This window comes from Copadichromis virginalis, linkage group LG14, assembly GCF_057382275.1.
Source record: "Copadichromis virginalis isolate Kocher_CV1m ecotype Utaka linkage group LG14, C_Virginalis_male_GT1.1, whole genome shotgun sequence".
Taxonomy (NCBI): Eukaryota; Metazoa; Chordata; class Actinopteri; order Cichliformes; family Cichlidae; genus Copadichromis; species Copadichromis virginalis.
In genome coordinates this window covers 18,318,535-18,344,081 of record NC_140631.1, presented here as the reverse complement: position 1 = coordinate 18,344,081, position 25,547 = coordinate 18,318,535, and the positions used below count along the sequence as shown (strand labels likewise).

General features: G+C 41.9%; 1 protein-coding gene across 2 annotated transcripts in view; it reads right to left on the bottom strand.

Annotated features, from left to right (window-relative positions):
- The window catches only part of LOC146693794 (cell adhesion molecule DSCAM-like), a 134,705-nt gene that overhangs the window by 90,016 nt on the left and 19,142 nt on the right, over positions 1–25,547 (bottom strand). For both annotated transcript variants that reach the window (XM_085429700.1, XM_085429701.1), the window contains exons 2-3: positions 24,837–25,154; positions 23,352–23,498 (exon numbers count right to left, since the gene is read on the bottom strand). In XM_085429700.1, coding sequence (XP_085285826.1) covers positions 23,352–23,498; positions 24,837–25,154 — 465 coding nt within the window. The remainder of the gene's footprint in view (positions 1–23,351; positions 23,499–24,836; positions 25,155–25,547) is intronic.

Sequence of the window (25,547 nt, the reverse complement as noted above, 5' to 3'; positions counted from 1 at the left end):
GAAAGACTCATTGCCGGTTATCAAACGCTTGATTACAGTTCTTGTTGCCAAGGGTTGTGCAACCAGTTATTAGGTTTAGGAGTCAATAGCTTTTTCACATAGGGCCAGGTAGGTTTGGATAGCTTTTTTCCCATTAATGATCAAAATCATCATTTATAAACTGCATTGAGCAATTACTCGGTTTATCTTTGTCTAATATTTAAATTCGTTTGACGACCTGAAACATCCAAGTGTGAGAAATGTGCAAACATTTAAGAAATCAGGAAGGGGGCAAATACTTTTTCACAGCACTGTGTTGGTGAATACACACACACTGAACTCAGCAGTAAAAATTAAAAGGGCAGAAAATTTTAAATTAATTCCTGAGAAATGAGAATCTGGTGTGATAAGATGGCCCCAAGTAAAAGCCAAAAAGCATCTGGAGGACTTTGCTAAAAGAAATGTCCTTTTCAACATTAATTAGCTTCAGAGAATCCAACAAGAGTCAGAGAGAATGAGAGGAGGAATGTGGAAAATGAAAGATGAAAGGGAAAGATGAGAAGGCTGGTGTGTCTGCAATAAATGGAGCAGAATATGTAAAAGCACAGCTTGTGTGACACACTGACATGCTACGCTTCCTTTTAAGCTCTTCTGGTTTAGATACCTTCTGAACCAGGTGCACCCAAAAATGTAGCACATATGTGAACACTTTAACACACACGTGCGAGCACTGACCTTGTCTCTAGACTCTCTGAAGTCCAGAGAAGGTAACAGACTCAAATTGAATGAATGTATCCTGGCCACACATGCTGTCAGACCTACCGCTGTTGCCTCAAGAGATGGGTCTGGCCCAAATGACCAGACACACATAAAGCAACCTAAATTGAAGCAGTAGTAATCTGATTATGTAGCAGCTGTCGCAGAGTGCCATGATTTCTGTGTTCAATGTGAACACTGTAGCACACATGCACGCTTCACTACACACAGTTACGCCGGTAGGACCCACGTACAGTGCAAGCATATAAGCATGTGTCCAAATAAATACTGTACACCCACATGGACAAATACAACTGCTCTCTTAAAATTTACAGTAGCTACAGGACCACACGTATCAACAGTTCTGATGCCTTTGATTACAGAGTTAAGACAACCAAATTCAAGACAGAGTAAAACAATAGACGGCATTTAAGGCATCAAATGGAAATAGTTTGTTACTCAGATCTTCCACTGAATGCAAGTTACTGAAATAAAGCATGTAGATGGTAACTGCAGGTCAGACAAACTGAAAACTAACAAAGCTGCACAAGAATAACTAAGAATAAGTAAAGCAGAGAAAAAATAAAAAATGAAATGTGATCAGCGACTTGTTCCAAATCCTATCTACACTGATTGCACTTTATAGGAAAATGCAGCAGAACTTTGTCAATAAGGATGAAACAGACTGCAGGGCTGGTCTCTTCTATTTGAATAAACAGGCACACACACTCAGAAGCAGAGCCACCAGTCTATTTCTTCCCAGGCTCTTTTATCTCATCACTTCTTCAAATTTCTTCCCATATCTGAGTTAATGGGAAAAAATGGAAATGTGCCTGTCAGTCAGAGAGCCGTCGTGCTGATATCAAGAGCGAGGCTTCCCTTACCGCACTGATAAAAACACATGATGAGACAAAGCAACTGTCAGCTGGTCAGTCTGCGGATGCAAGTCAATCAGTCAGTCAGTAGAGTGGGTCAGTCAGTTAATTAGTGAGTCAGTAGACCAGCCATGTGGCTGTATTAGTTAGTAAGCCAGCCGGCCAGCCAGTCAGTAAGTCTCTGCTTAAGTCAGTCATTTAGATGGCCAGCCAGACAGTCAATTAGAGTCAATATGTTAATCAGTGACTGCTGTCAGTCAGCCAGTCGGCGTGATAATGATGAACCACCAGCTCATGAAGGATAATGACAGCCAGTCTCACTCAGCCAGATGTTTCTTTATAGCTTGTTTTAATGTGATAACATGTGAACAGATCCAGCCCACTGAAACTGTCAACTGGGAATAAAGCTAGAAAGGCTGACAGATAAATAATCCCGTTTCACCTATAAAAACAAAACAAAACAAAAAAATATTTACACTGAAAGGATAGAGGAAGAAATCTGGGTTGACCCTGTTAACACAGGAGCTAAAAGTCACCATTCCCCCTGCAAGCCAGACTAACAGATCAAGAATTAGCAAGCAGATGGAAACAGTTTGCTCTTGTCTAGTGTGAGTGTTTTCTGTTACAGCGGGGGGAGGAGGGAAGGTGCAGGGACAGACTGCATAATGCTGAGAAAGAGAGAGGAGAGTGGCAATGCGAGGGAGGCCTCTCTGATCACATCCACGCTGCACATCAAAAATCAGAGGAAGAAAACGCTCACTTTCATCATCTGAGAACCGTTTGCTGAGGGGAATTGCAGTTTGTCGTTGTCTTTGACTACGACTGGGAAATTGTGTCTGTCGCATTCGTGTGTGCGCCTGTGTGTTTGCGTGCATGCGTATGGTTGTTCATGTAGGTGTGTGTGTGTGTTTAAGATGACACAGGGGGTGGTCGCATTTACAAACAGAATGGCATATGGTGCCTTGCTTTTTGGCAATCACGAGTGACAAGTGAGGAGGGGAATCAACAGTCAATGCCGGGTGTGCCGAGGGGTTGCGGGTAGCAATGGGAGGGCCCTGCTTAATGATCTCATCTGCGTTTGTGTACTCGAGTGTGTCTGTGTGTGCGTGTCTGTGCTTAGCCCTAGGCAATACAGTGCTCCTTTATGTAGATGAATGTGGAACAGGTCTCGCCATTTAACAGTGTTATATAAATACATTATAACAATACTGAGCAGGAGCTCAGCACAGAGCGGCTCTCAACGCAATGTCAACAGTTGCCTCAGGGCACGTTTTTCTTCCTTACTGCGTTCAGATCGCAAGATGAAAATCTTTCACACAGGCTCACAACCCCTCACCCTCTCCATCTTCCACTGCCACCCTAACACGCAAACACCCTCCTTCCTACGGTGCTAATTGTGGGTCCCATAAGGACGCAATGTGCGGGAGGGGCCCTGGGAGATTTGTCCAATTTGTTGGCTGGTGTCTTCTGGGTTAGGAAATGATTGACTAACGAGCACCATGCTCCTCATCGAGCCAATTCACCCTGTTAGTTACCGTTTGTCATTTGTGTCTAATTAAGATTTGAATTGTCTCCAGCAAATCCTGGAACAGACGCAAATATAAATTTGGGTTTCTACCAAGCGTGAAAATGCAAAAGGTGACAATCACGGATTTGTCTTACACCTGGGTGTCTTATGGTGTGATTCAACAAGGTGAATTCCCCAGTCTAATGCTACAAGAGGCTCTGTTTTGCATCAGCCCCCACCCCCATTGCAAATAAGAGCGTCCAACCTTGCAGTCCAGCTAGTCTACTCGGACAGCTGGGCCGCCATATTTAATGTAGCACATGTCAACGTCAGCTTAAAAAAAATGGACCAAAAAAGGATTTTCTTTAAAAGTTGGACAGGTGAGATTTTATTTTGATAATGCTGATAATACTATTAACTCTTTAATTGCCGGGAAACATAAATGTGTTAAAATGTGCTTCTAGCAGAAACGCTAAAAGTTTCTCAGTATTTGCTATGAACTCCTGCATCAGGCTCATTATTCTTCTCTGGGTCTCATCCACAGTGTGTTTTTTTGTCCCGTCTTCCTCACCTTACCCTGTACCAGTCAGAGCAGATGGCTGCCCCTCTCTGAGCCCAGTTCTACCAAATATCTCTTCCTGCTAAACAGTAGTTTTTCCTTCCCACTGTCACCAAGTGCTTGCTTAAAGGGGATCATCTGATTGTTGAGGTTTACTTTGCATTGTAGTTTTTTTTTTTATCCCACAACATAAACCACCCTGAGGCAACTGTTATAGGGATTTGGTGCTATATAAATAAAATCTCATTTCATTTAACTGCACTGAGGTTGGCAAAAACTATAATCTTTAAACCTGGCTCAGCTTTCGCTGCAACACAGCAACTGTAGATTAAGGGAACCATCTTGGCTTTAAAGGTGGTCTATAGTCAAACTTTTCAAGGTTTCCTGTGTGTTAAGTGTTAAAAAGTGGCAGTAACTTCCTAGCACTGCAGCTGGACCCTAAATACTGACTGCATTCTCCTGTGGACACAAATGATGGTGAGCAGCAGCACATCTGCATTTAAAGTAAAGAGACAAAAGGATAGCTCTGAAAAAAGCTATGTTTGTGAGGTATTTTGTGGAAAACGGTTTAGAGATTTTATTCAACCGCGGGGTTGTCTATTAACTCGTTAGAAAAATACAGGTCCTTTAATTAGCACGGACTATAACCCTCTGTTCGGTCCAGCAGGGTTCTGTAATGCACAGAGAATTATATTAGCTAGCATTAGTGGAATGACAGCTATTGTGAACCGTTATGTGCATGGCCGCCATGCTGATTGCTGCCTAACTGTACATGGCCCAAGCCTCCTGGATAATAGGAGACTATTTTTAGAACAGCGGAGAGAGGGAAGTGGGAGAGAACATATAGGGCTGAAATAGAGAGGGAGAAAAGGAGGTGAGAGAGAAAAGGGAGATTGCATTGACAATCATGCAACACTGAAGTAGCGCGGAGAAGACAGGAAAATGTTATGGGCAACCAAGCAACTAATAAGCTTGAACCTCAGCACTATGCATAATGCGACAGCTCATTACCGCCCAATTAGGCATTACAATGCCTTGCTTACTGAGGTTTATTGATGCAAATCAACCAGGAAAAGATACCCCGGTGCCAAAAAAACAGGAGGTGAAATTGGATGAGAATTTGTCGAAAGTACGGGCTCTGTGGCAGTTCAATCAATTTACAAAGTCTCTGTGGGGGAGGTCATCCAAATTAGAATGTGATTCTGACAATATGGAGCTGATTTTTTTCATCATCTCATCATCAAACCGCTGAGGTTTTCTGTGATATTATGATGACCCTTTTCACGGCATACAGCCACGCACTCGGTCTCCAATAATGTAATTAATTACACCATCTGTCTGGTACGCAATTACTTGGCATGCAACACCCCTCTTCAGATGTAAAAATATCTTAACACAGTTACAAATCATGTCACTCCTTCTCAAACGTTCCTAAACATGCATGCACAAACCCACCCTTGGAGTGACATGGAGAAGCTGAGTGTTCCCTCCTACAGGTCTGCAGAAAGCCACCAGGATGCTTTAATTTCTTTATTTTCTTCTGGACTTCTAATTCCCCTCCTCCCATATGCCGCCTACATGGATTATCACATGCTACTAAACTCAGTCGGGATCTGGCATGAGGTAATTACTTTAATACTGTGTCGGGAGGGGTGCGGTGGGGGATGTTATGTACTGATAAGCTGCGTCCCTGTTAAAGTTTTCTAATATGTTGCCACTCAAATATGGCAAAAACATGGTTGAGTCAAGACTTCATATGCAGTTGGTGCAATGCAACTGGTCAGGTCAGTGGTTCTCAGATTAGTGCCTGGGAACCCCATTTCCAACGGGTGTGCAAAATAGTAAAATAATTTTCTACAAATGACATGTTTTCGATATTAAACGTTTTCAGATCATTTAAGGTTGTTGCAAATGTTTCTTTCCAGTAAGGGCTCATTGGCTTTAAGCATGTGCAAACTGAGACATATTTTCATTTGGAGGTTTTTACTCATGAGCCTACAGCTGCATTTGGTTCGAGGCTGGTTTATCGTAGCTGTATAAGGTGTAGAGTATCAACTGTAGAAGAGTAAAAACACCAATGTGGGAACAAAAGGAGATTGAATGATACATGATAGGTTTTAATTCATGTAATATGTATATTTTGATGTTCCAGCCAGATCCAAAGAGCCAGGTGTTTTCCATCAACTCCTTTTTAAATTAAGAAATTTTGCATCTGTGTTGGCTTGTCCACGTTGCTCCCTGCTGATATGTGGTCTCAACACAAACTGCAACTGTCTGCATTTAAATAATTTAACAGTCAATTACTCCAGTCATGTTTATGAGAGTGCAATAATACAGTTGTTTAAACGGAGCGGTCGCATTCACTCTCACTAAAGCTAGCTGTGGAGGGATCTGGCTGTCTTTGCTACATCATTTCGAGCGGAGGGAGACAAAGCAAGGGAAAAAAAACAGTCTCCATTTTGTTTCTTTCCCAAGGACAGAGAGGAAGGAAGACACTTGCACAGAAATTCTCCCCAAATACGTCCAGTTCAATGAGAGATTTTGCCAGTCAGTCACACACATACATGCACAGGCTGCACATAGGCAGTAATAAGCACAGACATTCAATATCCACACTGACAAAGAAAGCACAAACACACACACAACCACACACACACACACTCTGCCTGGGCCGACTAATATTCACGCGTGTCAGGTGGATCGGTCCATTCAGGGTGAGAACAGAGGGGTGCGTGTGTGTGCACAGGTCCTGCCTGGTAGCGTTTAATGGACCAGTGGTGTAGTCCGATAAAGGGCAGCCATCTATCTGCACCCACCCAGTCAACTCTGACACTGTTTCCACGGAAACGCCACCCGCGGGAGCCAGAAAGGGAGGGTGAGACCTTGAGGGAGCATATTCTCCTGTGCTGTCAGACTGCCAGGAGGAAGGAGACCAGGGATGGAGTGATAGAGGGACGGAAGAGTGGAGGGAGAGCAGAAGGAGAGACAGAGGAGGGGTGCACCAGCCGCCTCACAGGGGTTAACTTTAATCAGACCTGACACACACACACCCCAGGAAAAAAGAGTGACAAATGCAACCAGAATCACATACTTACACAGATACACTTGCACAGGGAGAGGCGTCACACAGAGCCTGTGTTCATAAATGGCATATGGCAGACATAGAGCATGCATATGTATGTGCGTGTGGATGTCGTGTTCCTGCAGATGAATACACTGCGAAATGTGCAGCTAATAGAAAAGCAACACTTCCTGTTTCATTGTGAGATCGTTATCTATCACTTCTCCGCACTTTGTGAGTGACACAAAGAGCCTCAGATTCAAAGGAGTGAGATAGCATTGCCGTCCCATAGCCAGGTCAGTGTCATCTCCAATTATATCACAAATTAACAACTTTATCATTCATCATGTGAGTTGTGTCAGGTAATTTGTGCAGCCTGATTCACTTCCAAAGTATAGACAAAGTGTCAAACCTCAATATGTGTTTGCAGAAACCAAAAGATGGCTATAAAATACAAGCTAACAAAACTACCACTATAGCTCCTTTGAAACATTGTCTCATCCTGCTTTAGAGAAACTTTAACCCCTCAGAAAAGTGATATGCTGTAACTACATTTTCCAGGTAGTAGAGTATCAAATGAATTTTGCTTCCTTTTAGAGCTTCTGTAATAAATTAGCCAGAAGGATATAATAACAGGTTTGGCACAAACTGCATGTAATGCAAACAAGAAACAATAAATACCTAAGAAATGATCAATGGTAGATGATAGTCTGTGAAACAGAGAAAAACTGTTTCATACTTATTTATGCAAATTGTTCATGTTAAATAAGACTGGAATGTCAGTCCACTTCTACTAATATTTTGAACCATGATTTAATCAATAATAAAGGCCATGATCTACTCAGTCATTACCAGCACTTACGAAAGTTAACAATAATAATAATAAAGAACAAAAATCTGCTAATGGAAAAAATGCACACTTTTGTTTAGCCTATTGTGATCTCATTACTTTACATGCTTTAGTGCAGTTTTCTGTTAAACAGCAAATTTGCCATTCTGAAGTCATTATCATCATTACTACAAATCCACACTACATAAAAACCAGTCTACACAGCACTAAACTACAGTGAACCACACTGTCCCACAGCCGCTAGCACCAATTAGAAGGTGTAATCTCTGCACATCTATCTGCCAGGAGGCCTGGGCACAAACACTGAGAAAAGAGAAAGCGGGAGAGGAGGAGGAGGAGAAAATAACCATTATTATTAGCAGGGCTGTCTGTACTGAAGGCCTGATCACCTTCTTTGCACACGCTCAGATTTCTGGGCTTTCTGCAGTCTGAGGACACACACATACCTCCTGTTAGGAAAGCTATTGTTGTAGACTTTTCCATAATACATCCTCATATCCCTCAACAACAAAATGCCACTAGTGCTGATGAATCTTAAAATGACATACGGGACGTGAGGGTGGGCCGATTTGTTGGTCTAGTGCCTCTGTGAGACAGATGGTGAAAAAGACTCTGTGCCAGGAAGCCTTTAGGAGTCAGGTGAGGTAATACAAAGAGTTCACATTTACTGGATGTAGAAGCACACGAGTCTTGGGTTCACGTCCTGTTTGTAGCTGTTATTTAAAGGCAGTTTTATTTAGTATTATCAATATTATTATTACATTTAAGCACCTTCCACAAACTAAATCACACACCAGAAGCTTGTCTAACATTTGTATGGGTTTCCTGATAAGGCGTGGCGGTGGCCACACAACTAACCATCTGGAAAATTCTAAGATTTTACATGCAATTGTTCACGCAACCACAAGAGGCTACGTGGGCATCTGCCGTTTTAACCCCCTTATGAAAAGAACAGTGTTGATTTTTTTTTCTGGTGAAGTTGGGCAGCTTTTGGCAAACTGCAATTGAGTTGTAAAAAAGCAGGATTTTTTTGTTTTTTATATCCTTCTGTGTAATGCCGTCATCCTCCTTCTGCTCGTCTGCTGATTACAGTCTGTGTAGTGTCTAGCAGTGTAACACTGACTTAATGTTATTTTGGCTGAGCAGAGCCACTGCAGCGACCCAAATGTCCATATACTATAATCTAATCTAAGATGATTCTGGCTCCGGATTGGCTAATCCAACACCACTCTTCCTAATCTGATGTCTAATAGATGACATCTGGACAAGATGACATAAAATAGAAAAAAAAAAAAAAAACACACAGGAGGCAATCTGAGTGACTTGTTTGTGAACAATAATCCCGCCTGTACAGTATGTTTAATCACTTAAGCATCAGTTTAGCTACATGTTTACCACAAAGAGAGACAGACAAACATCTTTTCTTTGAGTCAAAGCTTACAATGACACTCTGATATCGACCTTTTAATGTTGTGCTTTCAACCAAAATCCAATCACATGATTTTATTTCACTTTTATCGAAACATTTTAAACCGATAACTGAACCGGTTACACGCTTTAGCTGAGAGTTTTAGAAGTAAATAATGAAATGCCTAATAAATAGTTAAAACGAGCTCGTCATGCTCACCTTTTTCTAGACAGCATGTGTCTTCCCTGCATTCACACCTCTCCCTAAAAAGAAATGAATAAGTACAGAGTCTATTTCTGCTGGTGTCAACACGTTCCTTTGAGTGTATAATGGATCAAATCATCAATAATCAATTGAATCTGTCACCTAGCGGAGGGAGCCCCCCTCGCTCTAACTGCCCATTTTTCTTCTGTCCACTCTGGAGGTGTGATACAAACCCTGAGTGGATGTTCTGTGTCTTTTTCCAAGCTGCGGGAGACCTTCTCAAAGAGCATAGCAACAGACCTGTCTACCCTGTAAAAATAGGATTGGCTTCTGTGAAGCCGACTTGACGCCACAGATACAACACACACACACTTCACTTCATTGATTATGCGCCCAAGCCCCCTCAGAGCCCAGCTTTACAAGTGATGTCTTCCCCTCTTCGCCTTGCTCGCTCTCCTTATAGCCCACATTTTCATCCTCTCGCTCAGATTTTGAGTCATTTACCTGCAACCCCATCAATATTTTAACCTTTCTGGATGCGGAGACTTCCATTATTTTTTCCTTTTGTATATTTCTATTGTTTCCTCTGGATAATGAAATGTTAATGTTACATGGGAATGAGAGACAGACTATAAACACACAGTGAAGACAAAACAGTGGGAGCCATGTTGCAGAAACTGTGAAAACTGAGGCCATCTTCATAGGTGGATTCTTTCTATTTAAATGTACACTTTATTGTATGCAGTAAGACAAATGCTGCTAACGTTATTAACTAATTTGACAATAATACATTTTTTGAAATCAACAGATATCATGAAAAAAGCTAAACCAGTTTCATCTTTATAACTGTAAGCTGCGCTGTGGTTTAGAGACGGCTTAAAGCACATTAGTGATCATTTTTGATTCATTTTAGGCGTCTACAGTGCTGATGCTGTGAAGAAACAAAGCTACACCATATTGCACCAAAGGACTCTCCCTGTTAAATTGAGCAATTATTAACTTGGAGGCAAAATATTATTTACATCCTGTTACTTGTTGCTTATTCATCGTCAGATTGAGCCGCTACAGATATGGTGGCTCTAAATTTTAGGCGGTACATCAAGTGATTTTCACAAATTATGCCAGTAAAGGGGAAAAATATGTAAACATTTCATACCCGAGAGTGTTTCATCCCATTATTTAGATATTATAGGCCTCTGCGAATCAGGGTCTGCACACTGTAGCATACAGATATTTCACACCAGCTTTCAGCAGCTGTCTATTAGAGTCTGATAACGCAGAGAGAAGTATAAAATGCAGGTGCCGGGGCAGCGGAGTCTGAGCAAACAAATACCCTAAGAGGTTGGGCAGATGTATTGAAAGCTGTTGAGTGATGTGTTTTTTCTTTATTGCAGTGCACACTGTTGACCGAGACAGAAGGAAACAAGGATATGGAGCAAAGAGAGAAAAAGGGAGACGAGGTGTTTTAGCTTGGCCACAATGTGTTCATGAGGGTGTTACCCAGAAAAAGACCAGACTGCACTGTATACGTGGCTCACAGATTATGGCTTTGACAACACCTTCTTTCTTTTATTTTAATTTTTTTTCTTGAGTAGAATATTCAAAATGTATTGGTTTAAGAAAATTTCCAATAATCAAAAGCAAATTAAACCTAATCTCTGATTTCAGAGTTTTTGAAATGTGCACATTATCTTTAAATGTGCTCTCTTTTCAAACAATATGCTCTCATTAATGGTTTCTCGCTACATCTATTTGGGAAACTCAGATTGTGGGTTATCCTGGATTATGCAAAGGACCCTATGCACAAACACTTATCAGTTTCATTTCTTTGTCCTCCCAATGATATTCATGCCAAATCCCACAGCGCCATATCTTTGCTCACAGCTGGCAAGTGTAACTAAAGGATTATGCAAGCAGCTTCTACAAGCAAATAGATTTCTCTCTACTTCAGAGGAAACTGCTAGTTATGCAGCGCCTATCTGTCCGCCAGGCATGCACAAAAACATGTCTCCCCTTTTTCATTTTTTTCCACTTGTTTTAACAGAGGGAGATGGAGAGAGGAGAGAAGAGCAGGAACGGGAAAGTAAACAAAACGAGCATTGAACCAGAAGGCTGTTCGCGTATAGGCACAGCCATTTTGTATTGTACGGCTGGCTGTACCGTAAACCACAGGCGTGCACACCTTTGGATTTAATGGAATATGGCTGCTAAAACAATAGAAGGCTGAACTTTGCGCGAACTGGATTTGCATTAAAGCACATGATTAGACAAGGCGCTGCCTCCGCCTAACAAGCCAATTAACATATGCCACTGGATAAACACTGATTGTCCACTTAGCTTCTCAGACTGAGCCCCAGCTCATGACTGATGCCTCGTAGCAGCAGCGCTGTTGGAAACATACGACACGAGGCTCCAGCTATTTGCTGTATGCAAATATTTGGAAGGTTTATTTCCCCATAAAGCTCTCGGCTCAACTCTAGCCTATGACGGCAATTTCTGATTGTCTGCATGGCCTCCCCACCGTCCCTGGGGGAAATGTGTATTAATTAGCATCGATCTGGAGGAAGAAAACACAGAGCAGATTGGGGCAGGTCCAAGGCCATCACAGATGCAGAGGCTTACTCGAAATAAGGCATTGTACATTTTAAGCAGCTAGCTGTCATCCCCACCCAAAGCAGAACACAATAAGTGAAACATTAATGTTATTGTGTGCTAAATTAACTCAATCAACAGTATACACCTTTTTTAACCTAGATATCGCTGAGCATGTTTTGCGGAGACATCCAGACTTTTTGTGCCTCCCTCAGGCACTTTCTAATATACTGTAAATACAGTCAGAGTGCTGACCTCAGCTCCATCAGCTTTTGGACCATTTTTCTTCGATAATGTCCTAAAAGCCATAATGTAAATGTTTCTCGATCAGCAGCAATCAAATGCCCCGAGATGCATTCCATATCTTCTTGCTGAGGAGGCAAGGCCTCTTTGAGCCATTAGACTCCAAACAGCTGTGAAGGCCTCGTTATGTGCACAGCAGTGTATCACTGGACTCTCACAGAGAGCTCTGATATCTAATTTATTTTTTAAAGATGCATCTATCAGATGATGTGCAGCAAACTCAGTTTAGGATTTTGCTACTCTTTTTTTTCCTTTTCCTCCTCGCTTCCTTTGTCTGTCTCCGTCTTCAAAATTTGTGCGTGAACACATTTTGTTCTTTTAATCTAAACTCTGCAAAGGTTCAGTCACGGCCATTTTCACTGATTATATCTGAGCTTCTTTTGAAAATAAAGCTCTTGTATTATGGTAATCAGTCAGGGGACAACAGGAGCAAAGAGCTGTAAATCACTGACAAGCCTTATAGATACAGCAATAAATCATAAAGCAAAGGAAATAATAAAACACTTACCTTTTGAACCCATTTAAAGCTGAAATTCATTAACCGTGAATTAAGAGAAATTCATCTGTTTTGATAACCGATGCATCATTTATCAAAACGCATGACAAGCGACTGCAAACGATCTTGACACTTAGACTTTCTCGGTTGTGCAGATTCTTTATTGCTTCTTAAATTAAACCTTAAAGTAAAGTGCACATCTTTGAGTTTTAGACAGTTGGATGGATAAAAACAATATTTGAATAGACCGGTGTTTGGGACTTTGGTCTTAGGGGCATTATAATAATTTATGCACTGGCCTTATATGGGGAAACATAGCTACTGCCTCTCAATATATATGAGATTTCAGTCAGAGTAGTTGGATAAACTTAAATGTTACATTGTTAAGCAATTTCCAAAGCTCCCTTTCAGAGAACATGGAATTTTTTTGGCTGGATGGCAGTACTGTGCTACTATTAATACAAATATTCTGTCTCAGCCAGCTGCAAAAAAGAAACCCAAGAACCATTTTATCTACAGTATGTTTCCATTTTTCAGAGACAAAAGACAAAGGAAAGGAAAGGAAAGGAAAGTTTGCTGGAAGAAATAGACAACAATTACACTTGCCCTAGGAGGCCGAGGGAACCTGACCACGTTGCTATGGAAACTCAAGTACAGCAGAAAGTAACACGAAAATCAATTCAGATTGAGCTTATCTCTCCTCTCTCTCTTTCCTTTCTCATTTCGCAAGGGCTACAAAGCATGCTTCCACTCTGAATCACATTTTTAACTATTGCTGGGCTGATGCAGCACTAATCAGAACAAACACAAAGACTTTCCTTCCATTCGACCCTTAAATGGGAGGGAAAAAATGTGGATTATAGGATCCAGAAAAATGCTTCTTCAAACGCACACCTTAGAAACTGTATGAAAGAAAGATGCAGGCGAGAATGTGCTGCGACACAACACAAATCAGCCTCTGTCTCAGGCGCTCATTCTTGTGCTTTCTTTCCTTTCTCTCCATCCTCTTCACTCGCTCCCTCAAAGGGGCAACAGCAGCTGTACGCAGGTGATAAGCGTGTGCGGCGATGGGCGCTCGGCTGTGATAGGCTGGCTCAACTCCTACGCTGATGTGCAGATTACAGGCTGCGTCTGTCAAAAGGCCACTCTGCCCGTGGTTGTCACCTCGTGACGTCACTGCTGCAAATGACAGTTTGACTGGCCACATACACGCACAGCGCCATTAATGCTTCAGTACGACGCATCCTCTCAGGTTTAAGAACCTCTTGTACAAGAAGTCCCCCACATATCTCGAAATCATTAATTCAGTGCGGTAATATCACAGGAAGCTTAATTAAAAATGTTTTTGTCTGCTTTTAATTGCACACAGACACACAGCTAGCACACAGTGAGGACATAGCAGACCCACTGTTTTCACCACAGCCACTTAGCAGCAGTCCACCGGGAGTTTGGGTGTTTGGATCTTAGTCACTGGCTGCACAATGACAAGGTGAGGTCAAAGACGGGCCACGAGTATACCGAGTGTGTGATTGTCTGTGTGTGTCTAAGTGTTGTTCTCAAGGCTCATGCCAAAGAAGAGGCAAGAGGAAAGAAAACGAGCCTTGAAGAAAAATAATGATGCTTGATGCCTCATACATCAAGGAAAAGATGGAGGGTCACCTTGCTGTGAAGTCAGCTGGTCATTTACTTGTGATGGATTCAATCTGGAGAGCGATTTGTCCATTTGTCACCGGTGAAGTCAACTCAAACTTGCACGATGCGCTAAAACTGTGCAGTAATTGGACATCTCAGGTGTTCGGGGAATGGCTAAAACAAAGCTGTATCAGAAGAAAAGTGACCAGTTATAGCTGCTTGGCACCAAAAAGAACATTAAAAAAAGAACAGTACAGCGACTAACAGTGATAAAAATTACGATAGTATATTTGTTGCACTAGTCCCAAACACTGATTAATGTTCAAGCCACCAATAAGCTCAATCCGGTTCATTTTCTTTTATTATTTGGCAAAAGAGTTTAAAGTTTGCGCTTTTATAATATTCTGATGATATTAGCAGGCTTCACCAGGTCACTGTATTAAGGGTTTGGGGTAGGATTAGTTTCACATCTTCACCTGTATTGGGGAAAATGGGAATCCTATAACAGAAAAAGTCTGGGGCTAAAATGCATGCAACAACATGTAATAGTTTCTAAAACTATGTTTGTTTAGCGCGTGGCAAAAATGCACCCTAACGCTAGCCCAGATGAACGTGAACAGGTCAACGCTTGAGGAGACACAGCAAAGAAAAGAAAAAGAAACAAAGTCTAGTCAAATTTGATCGACCCGAGAGGGAAATTCTGCCTCCCAGACACTGATTCTTATTTTCCATAATGCAACTCAATGGCAATCCTGCCTGGTCAGAGCACGTGTCTTTCAAGTCCCAAGCATTTTACAGAGGCTGTCCGGTAACATTTGTAGCAACTAAACCTGAGCTGAGATAACACGGAGAGCTCCCAGAGCTTCGTAACTCGGGAAGATGCAGTAGTGTTTTCACAAGCTATAGCTGGATGTTAAGACGAACTTATACATCCACACAGTGTTTGGTTGTAAAATTAGATCCCTCTCTCTGACTCTCTGATTGGTGTCCACTGCAGGTGTTCTGAAACCATGATCATGTCTAATCAGTGTTACAGATGCCCAGCATGGGGCCCACGGGCTCCCAGGCACTGTGTGAAAGTTTAAAGAGGCTCAATGTGATTTACTGTATTTTTACAGATTTACCACCCTGGGAGAAGAATAAGAGCAAGTATTAATCCTTGATTGGATGGAAGATGTGAGAGAGAGAAAAAAATGGAGTGAAAAATCCCTATTAGGTCAGCAGAGTAATTTGAGTTATTAAGTGCCTTTTTTACTCTAATCAGTCACTTAAGATGGGATCAGACACTGCTGCATTATGGGATGTGACTGAGCACACCAGTTTGTCTCAATTTATCCCAGTGCTTGAGCTGGGAACATATGGACACATTCCTCCGTGAACCCCACCACCTGTCATGCATGACACATGCAGACACATGCATGAGCACAGGGTGCTTGCACCTACGCAGCCATTTCATTCAGCAGCCCACATACAGGAGAGTTTATAAACAGAAATTAATTGCTTGTTCCGGCTGTAATTAGCTCACACCATGCTTATTACTAATCTGTGTTTTGGCCCGACGCCAGGCTAGTTCTGGCCCGGATCCAGTCCATTTTCAGCAGAGCGTTGCTCTACAGTAATCCAAAAGCTCAGGCAGGATGGACCTTTTCCTCTAGATGAGCTTCTTTCAACCACAAAACTTAAATTTCTAACTTTTCTCTGGAAAAAAAGCTAAATTATTTACATCTTTCTATTTCTGTCTTATTTGTTAAGGTAATAAGACAATGCGTATAAGATCAAGAGTAACTTCAAATTGCATGTCATCTCGATAGTCTACACTTTCTTTCAGCAGATCGCACTGGCCTCAGTAACACAAATTTCCTAAAATGAGATCACTGCACTCGCAGCACACTCTTCCAAATCAGCGCTTATCTAAGCTTCTGTCTTCAGGCCAAGTCAAAAACAAAGCGGCATCCCCCATAGCCAAATTGCCTATTAAAGATGAGAGCATGTTCAGTCTCCCATTGCGCCTAGCCATCACCACCCTAATCATTCTCAGCCTAAACAGCCTAATGGCTGCCATATTGCTACTGTTTATTAGTAAACACTGATGGAAGAATGCCCGCCTCAACAGTTGTTGATTTTGTCTATCCGTATGGAGTATCAGCTGGGAATCACAGCCACTGTGCCAGAACGCTGCCTGCTGTTCAGTCCCCCATCACTAAACAGATTGCTTTATTGTTTTATGTGCATAGCGATTATGTCAGTAGACGGTTTAATATAAAACATGAACATCAGTGAAACAGTTGTTCAACAGATGAACTAAAAAAAAAAGAAAAAGGAAAAGAGAGGACATGAAAGGAACTTTTTTAAAAATTGCATTGTGTTTCTGTGAGAATGTACGAGTCTGTGCATCAGCTCCAGAGCTGGATTCTTCAAAGATCACCTTAGGTTTAAGATGCTTTTGGGAAGCCCAGTCCAAGATTGATTTCCCTCCATCTCAGTCTCAGTAACCCTTCTATCGATCCTTATCAAATATGTATCACGTCCTCAAGCCCTCACCACAACTAAGATGGAGACTTCAAACAGTGGAAGCTCAAAGAGAAAGTCAGAGGGGAGCGAGGTTTTCTTTATCTCTCCTCTGTGCTGAAGGAAGATCTGAATCCAAATAATAATGTACAAAGCGTAAAAATGTTCCTGAACCATCCAAAAACCGCTGCTTATTAAAGAACCTTCAAGATGAAAATGTGATCCCAGCTATTTTAAAGCCTCAAACATCAAAGCTTTCAAAATAACCCGGTGTGAATGCCACCCAACAGCGAGCTAAGACAAGGCAACAGTGAGATGACTGCGCGCACAATGCGTGTACACAAGAAAACATCTCCGCGCTAACCTCACTTCTTGCTAAAAGGGTCTTGTCTCGTCCTGTTCCAATTCCCCAAACTCCCCTTCACGCAGCACTCATAAGTCGCAAATGCACAAAATGCATCCTTCAGCTCGCGTTCCCATAATTCTCTGTGGCAGCAGAGTGATTAATGCGCACAACTATTGATTTTGCTTTTTGCTTTTTTTATTACGAGAGAGTGGCCTTAGCCCACCAACCCAAAACACTCCTTATGTGACAACATCACAAAAAGCACCCCATCTCCTTTAGAGTCAGTGTGTGTGTGTGTGTGTGTGTGTGTGTGTGTGTGTGTGTGTGTGTGTGTGTGTGTGTGTGTGTGTGTGTGTACATGTTTAGACGTCCTTGTTGAGGACAGAAAATTGGCTTGGCACTATACTTGTGGGGACCAACAGTCACTTATGGGGACAAATGCCCGTCCCCACAAGTTTAAAGGCATTTTTAAGGCTCAAAATGTGGTTTTAGTGTCAGGGTTACAATTAGGTTATCATTAGGTTTAGGCTGAGAACCATAACCATTTTTAATGGTTAGGGTAAGCGGCTAGGGAAAGCATTATGTCAATTAGATGTCTTCACTAAGATATGAAAACAAGCGCGCGTGTGTGTGTGTGTGTGTGTGTGTGTGTGTGTGTGTGTGTGTGCGTGTGTGTGTGTGTGTGTGTGTGTGTGTGTGTGTGTGTGTGTGGACTGGGAAAAGGGGTGCAGTGAAAGACAAGGGTCAGCATTTCACTAACTGCTGATCTGTGTGGGAGGAGGGGGGGAGCAAAATGATAGGCGGTGTTGTTTTCATAGGGTTTCACTGCAGAATGGGTGGAGTTTGGTGCAAACACACACATACACACAGGCACATATATGTGCTGATATGCGCACATGCTCATAATAATATCTTGAGCTTTCTCTGAATTCCAGTCATCGCACTCTTGTGCTTGACCCATTTTCAAGCCCCCCAACAACAAGATCAGCAAACCCTGCTCGTGTGGGGAGGAAGAAACAGAAATTTGAAAGAGACTGAAAGTGAGAACGAGTGAAGAAAGCTTTAAAGAGGAAGACAGAGGGACGAGATCATGTGGCGAATGTGATGCAGTCTCTTGTTTACCAAAGAAAAAGCCTCACCCACACGTCTCTCTAGCCCTTCCTTCTCACTCTTTTGTTTCCTCAACTCTCCCCTCACTTCCTTTCTTCTAATCTGTCCTCTCCTTCTCGACATTTCATTGCATCTTATTCCCTCGCAAGCTCATTCCTAGCACTGTGCCCTCCTTTCAAGGTTGGCCTGACTTTGGGCGTGTTGAATTTACAGCCCCATCTCTGCCTGCCTTCTCAGTGCCCTCACTGTCAATCTCAGTGAAAAATGGAGACGGTGGCACATCACTGGCATGATAAAAATCCTGCAACAGTGATCACGTAAACCAAACACCTACAGTAGCCCCTTTGAAGACATCCTTTACATTCCCGCGACTGGGCCGCTGGCTGGTTAAGGCTGTGATTCTATTAGGAAGCAAACTGTTTAATTAGCCCCTATAAGCACTCACAAGGAAGAGAGACGAGTGAGCAGAATGCAAGAAGCCAACACGCATGTGACTGAAAAATGTAGCCAGATTTTTTTTTTGTCCCCTTCGCCGATGCTCTGAGTATTGGATGGAGTTATTTGCATAAAGCAAATAAAAAAAATAGCATTTTCCATGCAGGAGGAAATTGACTGGGGCACTGTGCCAAGCAGGTTATGCAACGAAATGAGAGGAAAAGAAAAAAGTCTGACAGTCAAGGCCGGCGGAGGAGGATGGAAGAGAAGAGAAGTATTTTCCTCAGTCAAACATAAACATAAAAAATGTCAACATCTGATTTTATCATTATGGATAAACACTATATTACAATATATTATATATAGTGTATACAAACCAAAAAAACTCTCTCTCTTTAAAACGTGCGCGGTATGATCCAGTGATACAGGATATGTTTGTAGTTCTATTTTGCAATTAATAAACAGTTAATAAATATTAGAAATATTTAGTTTATCACAATATAATTTGCGAACAAAATCAAAACAAACAAAAAATGTGATATTTGTTAATAAATGAAGTATGAGGACATGTTTTTGGTTAAAAAAAATATTACTGAATAGTAAAAATATATTTATATAAAGATTTGGCCAAATCTAGACGACAGACAAGTGCTGTACTCTTATAGAATGTATGCACTGTCCAAATTTTATTCAAACATCGGAGAAGAAAAGTTATGCAATGTTGTGTGAAATTAAGAGGGTGGACAGCCAAGATGGCAGCACACCCTGGAAGTAGGCAGGACCTGTGGAGTCTCTTCCTTCCTTCGCACTCTAAGCCTGTGTCTTACTGTATTGCAAAATAAAGCTTCCTGTCTTTCATCTCTAACCTAATCTCCTGCCCGAAAAGACGAGAGGCATGCATTTTCTTTCCCTGAAGGAGGCCGTATCTCCTTGTGACAGGGAGATATGGCCTCCTTCTTCTTTTCCTGTCCTCTCCCCATCCTACCTGACCCCTCCTCACCTTTCCCCTCTTTACCAGCTGTCCCCCAGGGAGTTTCTGCAGGTCATCGGTCTGGCTTACACGTCATTATCATAGGCTGTGTCAGGTTTCCTCCCGGATTAGTTTGTGATAGGTGTACAGGTTTAGTTTCTCTTAGCCTAAGTACATTACAGCACTGGGCCTGATAGGTCTTGTCAAATGAATCATATCATTCATTTTGATTTTAATAGTTAGAAACCAAAGCTACAAATCCCCAGCAATTTAAAAGACAACGATATGAGGCTAACTATTACAAATGATGAGATGGTTGATAAGTGTTGTCAGTGACAGCTGAGCCTAGTTCTTCCAGAAGTTTCATCCTGTTAAAAGAGAGTTTTTCTTCCCACTGTTGCCAAGTGCTTGATCAAACATTTCCCTTCTTAAACTCATTTTGTCATTTTGTCCTGTATTTTCATGTTATTTTTATTTTAGATGCATAGCACTTTCACCAACAGCTGTTTTTTTAATGTGCTATAGATTAAACTTGATTTGGCACAATCTTTAAAAAGAAAGATTCTGATGCTTTTTGGGACAACATCCTAGACCAAGATAGGCAGCAATCTGACATTATTGAGAAATACAAGTCAAATTATAATTTATTAACCTAAAGAAAGGATCCAATTACATAATCTAAACACTCACATCTAGGCACTACGCCGAAAATTCTGCTCTTTCAGTTTCAAAGTTTGATGCCTCTACTTGCAAAACAAAAGTTAAACCCTGAGAGCTATCTTGTGTGCATCCTTTCTTACCAACAGCATGATAACTTTGGGCTAATGTTCCCTCTTCATCTATAGTGCGCAAGAACAGTCAATAAGAAGTTGGTCTGTACACGGTAGGCACAAGAGGAACTAATCTACGACTTGACAGATTTCAGCTCACGACTGACGATGCAAGCACAGGGCGAATTTGTGCTCAAATTGCACAACATACGTAACTATGAACATCCTAGAGATGAGCACAAGGTCTCTGAGACAACATGTTCTCTGCAGCTCATTCAGCGTTTAAGCACTGGTTTTGCAGAAGCTCTTGTCTGAAACCAAGGCCGCCCAGCTCATTAAGCTGCCTCATATCATGAATGATAGGAGACAAAAGGCAGGTAGATAGAAAACACAGAGACACACACTATCCCTTTTCAAAAAGCACGGGCACTTGACATGCAAACACACCGGGGTGTGTAAAAAAAAAAAAAAGAAAAGCTCTGCATTTACATAAATGTGTGCACACAGGTAGTAAGACAACAGGAGCGCACACGTGCATTCAAATAAAGGTCCATCATATAAAATCCTGGCAGGACCACAGTAGGACACAGCTCAACTCCTCCCCTCCCTACTCTACCTTCCTTCCTTTCATATTTTTTTTACCCCTTTCATCTCTGTATTAGCTCTGTCAATTGTTTATCAAAAGCGGCGAGGAGGCGATCGGAGCCGGCCATTTGAAAGCTCGTGCTGCGAGATCCATTTTAAAATTCATGACGGGTTAATGGTATGTTAGTGGCAACATTAGGACCCGGTGAGCTTGCATCATGCTCATTCACATTGAAAACAGGCCGCTTCAAATGACTACTAAGCAGTCCTCGTTCTGAAAGGTAATTCATATTGTAATTAACTTTTCAATCACAGCTGATTAATTAAGACAAGCTCTAGTCTGTAATTATGCATCTATTTTTGACCCTAATGTGAATCACTGGATATTCCACAGATGTCAGCAGCTGCGATTTGAGCCAGTTTCCTCTCTGCGACTTAGAGATCTCAAAAGGCAAAAACTCACACCTGAACATTTAAGCAGTGAGCACATTGTTGGTATCAGCTTAGATGTTTCAGAGCCGCAGGTCTTTATCACCATGATCTGCCACAATGTTTTAACCATTTTGATTATTTCAGCCTCTATTCAGAGAAATATCTTATAAAAGATGTGTCTTTCTTCTAATTCTGATGCACCGTGTAAAGGTAGAGAAGTGCACTTGATGTTACCGCTCCCAACAAAAACCTGAGATTAATAATTCAGTGAGGCGGTGGGATAGCTTTATTTTGTGTCCTCTGAGACTAAATCGTCTTTTATGTAAAACTGAATAAAAGAAAGGAAAGGGCTGTGGAAAAAAAAAAAGTCGGAAAACTAGGCTGGGCCAGACTGCATCCCCCTGCCATTGTCAAGCCCGGTTGGTATCCTTATGGTGTCTCTCACTCACTCTCTTGTTCTTTGCTCACGCACAAACACGAGCACACAACACACACACACACACCTCCTAACCCTCCTAGAGTAAACATACCCTCTCCATAACAGTGCGCGGTGAATCCGCTCATGCATCAGAATCTACCATCAAATATTTATCACCGAGCAGCAGTGATTTTGACCGTGTGCTCATGCTTTTGACAGCACTCGCCTGCTGCAATACTTATTGGAGTAAACACAGACAATCCGATATCGTTGTTCTTTTGAACACTCGTGAAAGAACTCAAAAGAACACCAAGTGTACAATATAATCCATCAAAACTTCACTGCATATTCTATAGGCCGTCTGGCCTGCGGTAAAAAGCACAGACATCACTGTGGACTGTATCAGAGCTGATTTGGAAAAAATAATTGGCAGACATTGCATTTTAATTTGCAGAAATGGCACAAATACTACTCCTGGTCTATACATGCAGAGGCGTTCTTCATGTATTTTCTAATTCAGGACAACAAACTTTTGTTTTTGATCTAGAGAACACACGTAAAAGTATTTCATTTGCATGGACGCTTTTGTTTTTTCAGTCACACTTAAGATAAACATCATCTCTGGGTCTTGTCTACATGATTCATTTCATTTGCGGAACCTAATCATATCTGCATGCTGCATATTTGCTCGCTCTCCGTGACATTAGGCAATGTCTTCAACCAGCAGCTTGCAGCGAGTAACTCGAGTAACCTCGAGTAAATAAGTCGCTGGCATGGATCAGAAGACACATCTTCATGCTTGAGCACACACATTTAAAATGCCACCAAAACACCGTCCCAGATTCTGCCTTCAGTCAAATGACATCAAGTGCTCACTTACAGGTCCCTGAACGCCACAGTATGAAGCAAAATCAGCCAGCGGGCAGTACATGGAGCAATCAAAGAGATAAGCATCCCATTTAACCTGAGTAAAAATTCAAGCTACAGAACGTTCTGGTGTGTTGCGCTATCCCGCTGTGCCACTGGATTCAAATAAGGAGGGTAAACTAGGTCATTGGTATGTAATGCTATGTAAACTGTCCCACTTTACCCCTTGCTGGACTCAAAATGGCGTTGGCTGAGGTGGAGTGTGTACAAGAAAGAGAAGCCCAGTGATTCAATGTGACAGTTATCAACATCCTCTGGCTAGTGAGAGGACATAGCTGTATAGAGCTGCAGAGCCCCAGTAATGGCAGACTCAGCCAGTAAACAGGTAAGAAGATGACTCACAGCTAAACAGAACACAGCGTCCAAAGAGCACAGAGCAAAGTGGAAGGCAACTGGGCATAAACAGCAAAAAAAAGAAAAAAGGACACAACTCTCAGAAATTACCGGCATGGCCACTAAAAGTCTTTTTTAGTACATACCTTGCACAAAGTTACAAATGTGGTCGGTCATTTTAGCATCAATGTTTGCTTTTTACCTTCAGATATACACATTAAGTTCAGTTATTACCATGTTGTGAACATGGAGGCTTTGAGTGCTAAAAGCTCTATATTTGAAGTTTTTCTCCTACCTGAGCTGAGCGACACGGTGTCTTTCTCCCATGATACGACAGTGACGTAGGCCTCCACAGAAGCAGGAATAATGCACTTGAACACGGCTACACTCCCTCTCATAGCCTTCTGGTCAGCCACTCTGACTGTGTAGGGTTCCCGTGATACTATTGAACAATTAAAAAACAGAATTAAAAGGCACGTCTCATTTACAGGGCAAAATAATGACATTATTATGCATTTTTTTAAAGACATCTAGGGTGAAGCAAACTGGGTCTGCCATCAAAGAAAGCATCAGAGTTCAGATCTATGGTATAAAATTGCAAAGAAAGGGACACTTTCCAGGGTAGTGGAAAGTGTAGCTTAAAGTAGAGACACAAGTTTCACCTAAAAAAATTTAACTACAAAACTGGTGCATGTTATAGCATGAACTTCTAATCTTATCTGTGTTTCAGAGAACACAGTCCACAGCAGGTATCAACCACCTTACACAACTCCTTGTAGCTATGTAGGAACAGATCAACGGAGGTGCATAACATGGGCTATTCAGACCCCCAGCCTCCGTCAGAATGCTGCTGAAGTTCTACTAGAGGTGGGACGCACCTCCTCAGTATACATTTAGGCATGGCTGGGCTAATTGGCATCCTCCACTCACCATTAGTTATTGCTGAGCTCCTCTCTTCCCCTGATTGTTCAACACATTTGGCCAAAAGTCTACTGATACAGTTACAAAACTGATCATTGACCTATGCCCTAGGGTGTCCTGGTTAACATTCTTATGCGTGAACGTGGTGTTATTTATGGACAAATATTCCAATGCCAGAACAGTGCCTGGATTCAGATCATTCAGATTTACTGTCATTGCCCAGATGAGCACTGAAGTCCCCCAGTAGGACAATGGTGTCTCCAACTTGGGCCACTTCCATCACCCTACTCAGGGACTCCAAGAAACTACCAGAAACTCAGAGCTGTTATTTTGTGCTTTACAGTCAGGATCTCTTTTTTTGACACTAGGGAGAACCCCAGTTTTCAAGCACGCTTCGATGATACAAGTATGCCCACCTCTGTCCGACACTGCCCTGTCCAATCACTGAGGGCAATAGCAGATTGCACTAAAGTCCAGCCTTTTCCAGTAGACTAGTTCCAAAAGCTGTGCATTGAAGTCCAACATTATCAGGCCAGTTTCTCCTAATCTAAAGCGCTACCTTAGGTTTCTTCCCAAAGAGAGAAGTGACCTTGCATGTCCTGAGAACAACTTGGGATTGGACCATCAAGGGTTCTGCCTGATCTATACCTACAGATCAATCATTAGTTGCTCTAAGCCTTTAAGCAGCATTATTGTAAGATTTTGGACCTTTGCTGGACTTAACCACTAAACTACAAAAAAATAACACACTATCAGTACTACAAGTGTTGTACACTCAGTCTGTTAAATTCATACTCATGCAAGTTCCCCCATCATCACAATAACAACAAGTCCTTCAAACCCTTATCTGGAGACTCACCGGCTTTGATGTGGACATCCTGACTCCTAATCTTGCCAGAAGGGTTCTCGGCAGTGCAGTAGTACGTGTTGTCATGGATCAGCTTGCTAAAGCTGGATGGCAGGAAGTTAAAGATCTGGAGGGTTCCATTGGGGTGAACGTGACGGATGCCGGGGACATCGTAGATCTCCTCGCCGGTAGCCAGATACCATCGCAGCGAGGCAGGCGGCGCACCCCCAGCAGGACAGGGCACAGAGGTCCCTGTGGTGCTGGCAAATACTACCTCTTGCAGAGATGCATTGACAAAGTATAAGCTGGAATGTAGGTCTTCACTGAAAACTGGAAAAGAAAAAAAATAGGAGAACATCACAATCTGTGGTTTTGATTTTATTTATCAGTCTTTCATTTTTAAATTTTGCAGTAATTATTGCTGAAAGCACCACCTTAACATAAGTTGATAAATAAGCTCTTGATATTAAGCTCTTGATATTTAAGTATCAATTTAAATTAGTTAAGATGAAGAAGATTGAATCAGTATTTGTTAAAAATCTCTGACTCCAAGTGTTGCTTATTCATTGCTCATGATCAGCAGTTATAGATTCATCAGTGTATTCCCATCCCTGGGATTTTGGGAACATTAAATTAACATAAACTCCCATCAATTATGAAATAAGGTCCACGGCCGTGATTATGTTCATGCTTCGGTTTAAACTGGCATCACTGTAAAGAGAA